General features: G+C 37.5%; 1 protein-coding gene across 10 annotated transcripts in view; it reads left to right on the forward strand.

Moving 5' to 3' along the window:
• Window positions 1-11,419, forward strand: part of Csde1 (cold shock domain containing E1) — a 36,699-nt gene extending 25,280 nt beyond the window's left edge. For 6 of the 10 annotated variants that reach the window (NM_054006.3, NM_001415020.1, XM_087614621.1 and 3 more), the window contains 10 exon segments: window positions 1,192-1,332; window positions 1,422-1,586; window positions 3,530-3,637; window positions 4,591-4,766; window positions 5,387-5,499; window positions 5,938-6,057; window positions 7,644-7,822; window positions 8,528-8,691; window positions 9,594-9,726; window positions 10,134-11,419. In NM_054006.3, the coding sequence (NP_446458.1) occupies window positions 1,192-1,332; window positions 1,422-1,586; window positions 3,530-3,637; window positions 4,591-4,766; window positions 5,387-5,499; window positions 5,938-6,057; window positions 7,644-7,822; window positions 8,528-8,691; window positions 9,594-9,726; window positions 10,134-10,181 (1,347 nt within the window). In that variant the 3' untranslated portion in view covers window positions 10,182-11,419. 10 annotated transcript variants of the gene reach the window in all.
• The last annotated feature ends 7 nt before the right edge of the window (window positions 11,420-11,426 follow it).

The following is an 11,426-nucleotide window of genomic DNA, read 5'->3' on the forward strand; positions in this document are numbered from 1 at the left end:
GCTTCTCCCTCTTGAGTGCTGGGATTAAAAGTGTGCGCTGCCACATCCCTGGCCCTCCTCCTCTTCCTTCATTTGTTTTAGGTGTATCAGAGGTTTAATGAGAGGAGAAGAGGAGAGGAGAGGAAAGGAGGCTGGCTATGAGCACGTGGAGGGAAGTGGGGAGAAATAGGGAGAGAAGGGACCAGGGATAGAGGGGAAGCAAGGAGAGAACTGAAGAACAAAGAAAAGAGTGAGAATTTTGCTTTCGTGTATGTATCTGGTGGTACCCACAGAAGCCAAAATTGAATATCAAATTCCCTGGAACTAGAGTTACAGATAGTTGTGAGCTGCCATTGAGTGCTGGGATCACACGTGGGTCCTCTACAAAAAAAAAAAAAAAAAAAAAAAAAAAAAAAAAAAACAACAACAAAACCCTCTTTCCAAACTCTTAAGTTTCTCATGCAGAGTCTCTTTTTTTTCTTTGTGGCAAAAAGTATACATCCTAGTTACCATCAGGAGTTTGACAAAAGTTAAATTTCAAAATACTCAGGTCATATTCAAAGCTACTAGTGTCCATTTCTGCAGTAAATAAGCAGTGTGCATTTAATTGACAAATGGATAAAGATTCACGAGAGCCTTTGTGTGTTCTGGATACTCTGGATAAGTGATCTCACAAAGCCTACATTTCATAGGATAAAAGGAAGAAACAATTCAGTGCACTTTTTCCCTCCCCCCCGGAGCTGGGGACCGAACCCAGGGTCTTGCGCTTGCTAGGCAAGCACTTTACGACTGAGCTAAATCCCCAACCCCCAGTGCACTTTTTATATATCTTAAAGGCAACCTGTGACGAAATTCACGTAAGATAGCAGTAAAGTATTGCTTTTATCATTTATTCATGAAGTATATCAGTGAATATTTGAAATTCTTATGTTATATTGCCATTTAGCTTAAGTATTTGTAGTTCACTTCATAACACTGTATCTTTATAATGTATATTTGCCAAGGCATAGAACCTGGAAATTCTTAATTTCTGGAGTTTATTTTTGAGGGCGGATTGGGCTTCAGAGTATAGGTGGGCAGACCAAATTCAACTTGAGGTTTATTAGAATTTTTTTTTGTTTGTTTCTGTGTTGAAACTAGTTTGATGTTTCTGAACTTCTTTTTTTGACAACTACATAACCAGTTAAAAAATGTTATTTGGGTTTCATTCAGGGTGTGATTGCTGCCATGAGAGATGGTTTTGGCTTCATCAAGTGTGTGGACCGTGATGCTCGTATGTTCTTCCACTTCAGTGAGATTCTCGATGGGAACCAGCTCCACATTGCAGATGAAGTGGAGTTTACTGTGGTCCCTGTGAGTAGCTGCTGGGGAATGTGGTGAGGGCTGATGTTCTGCTGTCTCCTTTGTAATTTTAATTTTGTTGATTTTTGTTTTATTTGTAGGATATGCTCTCTGCCCAAAGAAATCATGCTATTAGGATTAAAAAACTTCCCAAGGGCACGGTTTCATTCCATTCCCATTCAGATCATCGTTTTCTGGGCACCGTAGAAAAAGAAGCCACTTTTTCTAATCCTAAAACTACAAGCCCAAATAAAGGCAAAGACAAGGCAAGTGTTAGATGATCCCAGTGGTTTGTATGTCTTTTATCTTTCCTTGCAAATTGCATTGTAGTTCACATAGTGAAATAGTATCTCTGTTTTAAAAATTCTGTACACATTAGCCATGATGGTAATGGTGTAAGGTGGAGGAGGGAAGATCAGGAGTTCAGTCATTCTCAGCGTGTGGAGTATTGGAACAAGCTTTGTTCTTAACGTATCTGCGTAATACTAACATTTCTTAGCTTCATCATCTTTGACTTTTTGCAAGGGATTGCCAAATGACTCTTGGCAAACCTGCCTCATTTGAGAATCGCTTATTAAAAGCTCTTATTCTTACAGGATTAAAGCTTTCCAAATTTGATGCATTGCCTTCACATATGTTTGCTTCCGTTTACTGTAAAAAAGTCTGTTGCATGTGCAAAAGTCTAAGTTCTGCTATTACAGATAATACACTAAGAGACTTGTACAGAGTGATTACTGTAATATAAAGGTTTCTGAGTACCAAAGACATTGGAGTGTTACTAAGCAATAGAATGTTTGCCATAAAGGCCTAGATTAAACACCCACTAACCTTCCTTCCAAACACATAAAGCAATTTTGAGAGGATACTCTGGCAAAGTAAATAACTGAGAAGGTCTCAGAATGATTGTCTTAAGGTGTTGGCATTTAATATGTAGCAATAGAAAGGGCATTTCTGACAGAAAAGAGGTCTAGATGAGGGAAGGGAGGGCAGGGAAGATGACTTTAGAAAACAGCCAGTAACTGATTTGAAGAAAGTGACGTTGGTTTTGGTTGAGGGAAAAGGAGTATTGATGATTGCTCTCTTAGGCTCAATAATGAACTTCGGTACATACTTTAAGATTTTCAGTTGGATAATGGCATTGGGTATGTACTTGAGGAACAAAATTTTATGAGAACAAAATTTTATGTCTACAGAGTAGACAATTTTAAGGTACATAAAAGACTTATTGTAAAAAGCTTTTAAAATTACTACTGGGGACAATTGTGGTTTTGTACAGACTTCTGTGTAACTAGGGAGATAGTTAAACTAATAAAAATTGCCTGTCTGGTAAATTATAAGTAATAAGCATAAGTGCTTACTAAATTAATGTATAAATAATCATAAATAATGTGAATTAAGTAGATGACAAATGAACTAGTAGTAACAGTGAGGTAGAAGGGAAGAAGAATAATGCCATTCATGTGGTTACTGGTACAGTGACATCACTTACTATCAGGTTGTATGTGAACTGTGTGTGCAAAATTTTAATTCTTATTGTAGAAATACTTGTATATTGTAATCTTTCTAGTGCTTTGATTTGTGCTAGTATTTCTTTTTCTCTGTAATTGGGGATTGATCCCAGGACTTTGGACTTGGTAGGCAAAAGCTCTGTCAGTGGACCAACCCGATTTGTGCTAGTTTTTAAACCAAGTTAATTTCTTACACATTGCTAATAGTGACCAAACACTGAAGTGCTCTGGGACAGTAAAAGGATATTTTCAGCTGCTACTTTAAGAATATTAAAGAGTTTTCATCATTAAAAAGCTTCATGCTCGGGGCTGGGGATTTAGCTCAGTGGTAGAGCGCTTACCTAGGAAGTGCAAGGCCCTGGGTTCGGTCCCCAGCTCCAAAAAAAAAGAAAAAAAAAAAAAAAAGCTTCATGCTCCACAAAATTTTCTCTTGGCTGGAAATGACATACTTGGCTTAATTTTCTGAATAAAACTTAAATGCTCAGTGGTAGTAGATTGAGGCAGCTCTGTGTGAGGGCAGGTGTACCTTTTATTCGTGCATTTTGTATTGCATTATTTAGAGAATCCTGGAATAAATTTTTGTGGCTCTGCCCCTTCTTCGAGTTAAAGATCCCTAAGTACTGCAGTCATATATCTTCCCTTTTTGTTATAATTTGTTAGTGTTCTTAAGGATATTTAATTGTGTTTTATATTTTCTTTAGGAGGCAGAAGATGGCATTATTGCTTATGATGACTGTGGGGTGAAACTGACTATTGCTTTTCAAGCCAAGGATGTGGAAGGATCTACTTCTCCTCAAATAGGAGATAAGGCAAGATAGTTCTACTTATTTGAAGAAAGGTTAAAGGTTGTCATCTTGATTGTAATTGCTAAAGAATGGTTTAAATTTTGCTAAGTTTGGCTGAAGCATATTTTTCACTTGAAAGATTAAATGTAGGGGCTGGAAAGATAGCTCAGGATTAAGAACACTGACTGATCTTCCAGAAGTCCTAAGTTCAATTCCCAGCAACCACGTGGTAGCTCACAACCATTTATAATGAGATTTGATGCCCTCTTCTGGTGTGTCTAAAGACAATTACAGTGCACTCATATAGAATAAAATAAATCTTTAAGAAATAAAAATATTAAATATATAATGAAAACAGGGTTTTGTGAGCTGAAACATAACTGGGTGGTAGGTTCTAAGTTTGAGTTACTTTTAGAGATGAGTGTTGGATACACCTCTGATTCTAGCAGTCGGTAGGTGGGTGTCACAGCCATTAGATACAGTCAAGCATAGCCACAAGAAAATGAAAAGTACTCCTTACTAAACTCAAACCAGTATAAAATTGCACCAAAAAATTTACATGGCTTGCTTCTTAGACAGCCTCCCTTTAGAGAAATTAAAACTACAAAGAGGGGCTGGAGAGATGGCTCAGAGGTTAAGAGCACCCGACTACTCTTCCAGAGGTCCTGAGTTCAATTCCCAGCAACCACATGGTGGCTCACAACCATCTGTAAAGAGATCTGATACCCTCTTCTGGTGTGTCTGAAGACAGCTACAGTGTACTTATATAATAAATTAATAAATCTTTTAAAAAAACTACAAAGAGTATATTGACAGACAAAACTTAATCATTTATGAATTGAGAAAGCAATCAGAAGTAATTATAAAATAGATCTGAAGTGAAAAGCTTCGTCTGGGGGTGTTTTGGGTCAGGTTCTTAAAGGCACAGAGCTTGGAAAGTGACAATGATAATAACTGTCATCCTCATTGTTTTGTAGGTTGAATTTAGTATTAGTGACAAACAGAGGCCTGGACAGCAGATTGCAACTTGTGTGAGACTTTTAGGTCGTAATTCTAATTCCAAAAGGCTCTTGGGTTATGTGGCAACTCTGAAAGATAATTTTGGATTTATTGAAACAGCTAATCATGATAAGGAGATATTTTTCCATTATAGGTAAGGAATGCCTCTTGGGCAGCAAACTGTTCCTATCATATTCTTTTGTATTAAAGTGTCAAATGATTTAATACAAGTTAATACTTTTTGGTAGTTACGATTTTTGAGACCCAGTTTTCTATTTGTAGTTATGGCAAGTTGCATACAGAAGTTAGTCATCTGCCATAAACATGGAATGTATTTACCTGCCTTTTTATATTTCTTTTTCAGTAAAAGAATAGTTTTTATTGTAAATATTGGTACTAGAGTGATAGGACTTGATATATACAATTATATAGTATAAAATTGGGTTCATTGAGCCAGAACCAAATATTTTGGTTTTGATCTAGGTTTTCCCACTAAAATCTGTTACTTTCATCAAATGAATTAACTTCGTTTCTTGGTTTCTTTACCTTTAAGCTAGAAATAGTGGTTCCTCAATATAATAGGTTTTTGATTTTTATTTATATTTTTTGGTTTGTTTGGTTTTGTGTAAGGATTTAATGAATCAATACCTTCAAACAATGTCTGAATATAAACAGACCTCCCATGGATGTTGGAAGGAGAGAAAGCTACATGCTACTATTGATGTTAGTGGTGATGACTTATTTTAATGTCACTTTATTATCCTTTCCCTTTAGTGAGTTCTCTGGTGATGTTGATAGCCTGGAACTGGGAGACATGGTTGAATACAGCTTGTCCAAAGGCAAAGGCAATAAAGTCAGTGCTGAGAAAGTAAACAAAACTCACTCAGGTAATGGATTGTGATTCCTGTTCATCCTATGCTTTGATTGGAAGACAGTAGATAGGGTATTCCATAACGTTTGTTCTCGGGTACCCAGATCAGCAAGCAGCATACATACCTTCGCTGTTCTCAGTGATCCATGTTCTTGATACTACCAAATTCTGGGCATGAAAGTCTGTCCTAGCAAGCCTTCATGATTTGGGTAACATTTTAGCGATAACATTTTGAATTTGAAGGCAGCTCACAGCCTTCTATTAACCAGTATCTTAGATACTGCAGTCATTGCAGGGACACATAACAAACATATAAAAGAAATAAAAATTAAAAGCCTTTGAAAATCTAAAAAGTATTCACCTTGTGTGAACATTGGGATTGTGTTTTTACTTTGACTTATGAGGTAGAGCTTTAAATTTCTGATTGAGAATTATGTGTGCATTTGTCTTGTAGTGAATGGCATCACTGAGGAAGCAAATCCCACCATCTACTCTGGTAAAGTCATTCGTCCTCTGAGAGGCGTTGATCCAACACAGATTGAATACCAAGGAATGATTGAGATTGTGGAGGAGGGTAAGCCCAGCCCTGACACACTGGAGTCTGCTCTGCCTTCACACGGCTGTAATATATGACCAACTCATTGCACGTGCTTCCAGGTTTCTCCTTAGGAATCTGAAAAGGGACGCCTTTTCTTCTTGTGCTTAGACTTTATTTTTATACTCCTTGAAAACTGGATTAAACTGAGCAAATGATTATTATGCTGAATGTTTAATGTTGAAGATGTTAATCAAAAGTGCTCATTTCTGTTAGTTACTATTCAATTTTATGAATACTTCCTTTCCTGAAGTGTGCTTGCTGTTCCTGACCACCTAGGGGGTCCTCCAGGTCTTGGTTCGCTGCATTTATTTACTTCTCTAATGGTCTCCCCATCTTCAAGCAGTCAGAGTTTTGGTACTTATTTTTTTTCCCAATAGCCACCACCCAGAAAGACCAACTTCGTTTGATAAGTATGCATCAAATAAGTGTAATAGAAATAGTAGGGAATGCTGGATAATAAAGATAACGGCTTAACTAATGGTGGAATAGTTGAAACATTCCAACTTGTCTGATAAAAAATTCTTGTCTCATCTGTAAGTCAGACTGTAATATAGATTAGGGGAGAACAGTTCATTTGTAGTAAGAAAAGAACCTTGATGATTTATGACATGAGGTTCTTAGAAATTCTGTTTTACATAAAAGCTACTGTTGCTCTCTCCTTGGTTCATAACCCTCCAGATGGGAATTAAGGTTATGAGCCACATATGCTCATAAGCAGAGCACTTGACAACACAGGGTGCGTAGGTCTTCTAGTTGTCCTTCCATTTTGAAATGGTTTTTGATATTGCTTTTGGAAACCACGACCCATCTGCCCCATCCATCCACTTATTCTTCTTCTTAGTCCAAAGTGAGGAAAGCCATTGTTGGGTTAGACACACAGTTCATTTTCCTGCTTGGTTACATGCACTTCTTTTTATTTGGGGATACAGTTATATCTCAGTGTGTCTGGATACCTCTTACTGGCTGTACAATCTTAGACAGATTATATTAGTTCAGTTTCTTCATCTTTAAAAAGATAGTAGTACCTTTAGGTTCAGAGGAGTCTGTGAAAACTATGAATTATTCAGATATTTGGGCCCTGCATGTTTTAGGTGCTGATTTTTTTTTTTTTAAGTTACCTCTGATCATGAAGTAGTTTAAAAACATTTCCACCTCTGAAGCTTGTTGATTCATTGGCTCTGTCTGAATTCTGAGTCAGTGAGCAAGTCACTTACTATCTGTTTCTTGTGTTAGTCTCTGGTTCACTTTTTACTGTTACAGTGGAGAGTAGGGTTAGAGCCATGAGATGAGAGACTGTTTTATAGCCCTGAACTCTTAAGGAGTCTGAATCATAACAGACTCTTTTTATCTGCATCTGTTTGCCTGAGTCTTGCCAGATTGCCACCTAGTTTTTGGGGGTGGGGGAGTATTCATAATGCATTTTAGAAGTTAGTATTTGGGGTCTGTGTTTTGTGCTTTGTTTCCATGTTAATCTTCAACGTAAAGGCAAAACTTTTATGTTTAGTAAGGTAACAATGTGTTTGTAATATGTATATTTAGATTTTGTACCATTTTGTTTACAGGGGATATGAAAGGTGAAGTGTATCCTTTTGGCATAGTTGGGATGGCCAACAAAGGGGATTGCCTACAGAAAGGGGAGAGTGTTAAGTTCCAGTTGTGTGTACTTGGCCAAAATGCACAAACTATGGCCTACAACATCACACCCCTTCGTAGGGCTACTGTGGAGTGTGTGAAAGATCAGGTATGCCTCTGGATCTGCATTCTGTTCTGATAGTTGGCAAGGGAAAGTCATCAGCCAATATTTGTTTGTTATTTTAAAGACATGATTTCTCTATGTTGTTTTGGCTGACCTGCAACTCACCTTCTTGAGTACTGGGATTTAAACTCCCATGCTTGACTTACAGTTTTTTAGACTGGGACAAATTGATCTGGGACAAATACAAGGGATAAAGTGACAACATTAGCCAGGAGAAAATAAGTGTGATTAATAATAATTACTGTTACTTGGGGGAATTGTCTCTTAGTCATGCCTAGAATGAATGGCACTTGTTTTAGAGTGTGACTTTGCTGATGAATTCATTTCCATCATAAACAATGGCTGACTTAGCTCATCATTAGTAATACCATGTTTGTTTGTTTGTTTTAAGATTTACTCATTTATTGTATGTAAGTACACTGTAGCTGTCTTCAGACCAGAAGAGGGCACCAGATTCCATTACAGATGGTTGTGAGCCACCATGTGGTTGCTGGGAATTGAACTCAGGACCTCTGGAAGAGCAGTCGGTGCTCTTAACCTCTGAGCCATCTCTCCAGCCCCAGTAATACCATGTTTTTATAAGTCCTTTCTAATTAGGATTAGCATTATCCTTCAAAATGAAATGCTCTTCCTTTCTGTGGTATGTCTTCTCCATTGTAAATTTTGTGTGTGTGTGTTTTCTTTTTCCAGTTTGGCTTTATTAACTATGAAGTAGGAGATAGCAAGAAGCTCTTTTTCCATGTGAAGGAAGTTCAGGATGGCATTGAGCTACAGGCAGGAGATGAGGTGGAATTCTCAGTGATCCTTAATCAGCGCACTGGGAAATGTAGCGCCTGTAATGTTTGGCGAGTCTGGTGAGTTTATATTTGTTTATTATGGTTGGTAATAACTGCTCTGAGTTCATTCCCTTATTTATGTATTTTGTGCTTTCTTTTCCACTCTCGTCTGATTAGGTTTAATAGGAACTATTTTACACTTCTTTCTTTCTTTCTTTCTTTTTTTCTTTTTTCCGGAGCTGGGGACCGAACCCAGGGCCTTGCGCTCGCTAGGCAAGCGCTCTACCGCTGAGCTAAATCCCCAACCCCACTATTTTACACTTCTAGCTCTATTTAATTTTATCTTTTTCTGCTAGTCATTGCTTTGTTTTATATCCATGCCTTACTTTAAGCTTGCTGCCATGTGCCCACCTTATCTATTTTCTACCTCTAGTATTTATTGTCTGACTTTGAGTCTCATAAACCTGACCTGAGAAACACTTGGGTAATGTTAGCACTGTGTGTGCTATATCTTAAAAAATAAATGGTTATATGATCCTTGCTATTAAGAAGTTTAGCTTATTGCCTCTTATTGTCAATTCTCTTCTATACTTTGTGCTAATAAAATGTCTAATTTTTATACCTTAGTCATTCTGACTTATGCTATTAGGTTTTTAATTTCAACATTGTTCTCTTAAAAGATAGGAATCTAGTCCTATTTCTTCATATTTGGCTTTTTTTCCAAGGATTTTTTTAAACATCTGTTACCTTGTTTTGTGTATCTGTGGAATTAGTCTCTTTATGGACAGACAAGTCTAGGATTCTTTAAAACTTCTATCCAGTTAAACTCTGAGCTGGGAAGTAGATATAAACCTGTCTGTCTTGTCTTGCTAGCTAGTCAAGAGTCCCCCTCATTAAGAGTGAGTCATTAGGGTAGGGAACCTACAACTGCTTGCCTTCTTCCCGGCAATTGTTGGTTCTTCTCACTTTCACTCTTACAGTGAAGGCCCCAAAGCTGTTGCAGCTCCTCGACCTGATCGGTTGGTTAATCGCTTAAAGAACATCACCCTGGATGATGCCAGTGCTCCACGTCTAATGGTTCTTCGTCAGCCAAGGGGACCAGATAACTCAATGGTATGATTTCATTTGAGATGTAAGGAAGGTCAACTGATAATCTTATTTCAACTTAAAGAATTAGTGAAACAAGGATTGCTTACCGCTAGTTTGGGCTCCCAACTCAATGGAGTAGATGCTTTTTGTAAGAAGTACTTTTTCCTTCCTTTTTGAGATAGGGTCTCATAGGTAGATCAGAGTGGCCTTGAACTCCTCCCCACTACACACACCTCTGCTTTGCCCAAGGTAGGATAGCTGGTGTGTGCTATTAACACCCAGAAGCACATTTCTTGGTATATTCTACTCAGTAAGTTTATTGCTCTTAGGAGAGAATTGGTAGATATAATAATACTTTCATAGTTTATTTTAGAATTGTATGTTGTGCTTGTCAATACACTCAATCATTAGCTGTTATATTTTTTTCACAGGGATTTGGTGCAGAAAGAAAGATCCGTCAAGCTGGTGTCATTGACTAACCACGTCCACAAAGCACATCATTAATCCACTATGGTCAAGTTGGGGGGATTCTGGTGAAGGGTTCTGAATATCTTCCTCTTCATCCCTCCCAAAATCTGGAATACTTATTCTATTGAGCTATTACACCAGTTTTAACACCTTCCTCGTGTTATGTTTAAAGAAAAAATAAATAAATTTAAGAAACCATTTTAAAATTATGCACAGTTGCAGCCTGGAAAACTTAAGGTGGCGCCTTATAGTGTCAATTTAGGAGCTTTATTTGGTGCATTTAACGCAACTGGTAATTGCAAATTCCACTTGGCCTGTGTAAGTGAACAAAACAGACTGTTACTTTGTTGGCCCTATGAAATTCTGCACTCTAGTCAGTATATACTCTACCTTCATGACTTAATACTCAGCTGCATTCTTTTCCTTTTTTCCCTCTGTTCATTATGCTTTAATTCTGAGGACCATATGAAGGTAGAATATATTACCTTTAAAAATTGCAAAAATTTATATAGCAAACGATTTTCTTAAGTTGATGGCCAAATGTTAAAATGTTATTTTCATATCATTTATAATCTTGTCACAATCCACTTAACGAAGTTTGATTACATTTCAGTGAAAATTATCTTCCATAATAGGTTTTTTTTTTCCTTCCTGGGATGGGGGGCAAATAACTTTACTACAATTAGTATGTATGGTGCAGAATTTCATGCAAATGAAGTGTGCCAGCAGTGTGATAATTTAAACATATTTAAACAAAAAACGAATGCACAAAATTGCTGCTGCTTAGATCACTGCAGCTTCTAGGACCCAGTTTCTTTTACTGATTTAAAAACAAAATGAAAAAAAAATAATAAAAAAGTTGTGCCTGAAATGAATCCTGTTTTTTTTATAAGTAGCCCCCTGGTTCCAGTGCCCTGTTGAATACAGGCACTTGATCCTTGGTGCAGCTTCTGTTCAACTTTGTATCACGGGAACGGATTGGCCTGATTTCTTGGCCTTCCTCTTGAATTGGCCCCAAACAGGGTCCCTGGCAAGTGGAGTGAAGGCTTTTTGTCTAAAGATGACAAGGGTCAGCTCAGGGGTTGTGGGGGAGGGCGTTTTCATCTTCCCCGTTGTCACTTGAGGTTTTGAACTCTGGGTAAAGAGGCCGTTTATCTTTGTAAACACAAAACATTTTTGCTTTCTCCGGTTTCATGTTAATGGCGAAAGAATGGAAGCGAATAAAGTTTTACTGATTTTTGAGACACTAGCACCTA

The sequence above is a fragment of the Rattus norvegicus genome, chromosome 2 (genome assembly GCF_021556685.1).
Source record: "Rattus norvegicus strain SHRSP/BbbUtx chromosome 2, alternate assembly SHRSP_T2T, whole genome shotgun sequence".
In the NCBI taxonomy this organism is placed as follows: Eukaryota; Metazoa; Chordata; class Mammalia; order Rodentia; family Muridae; genus Rattus; species Rattus norvegicus.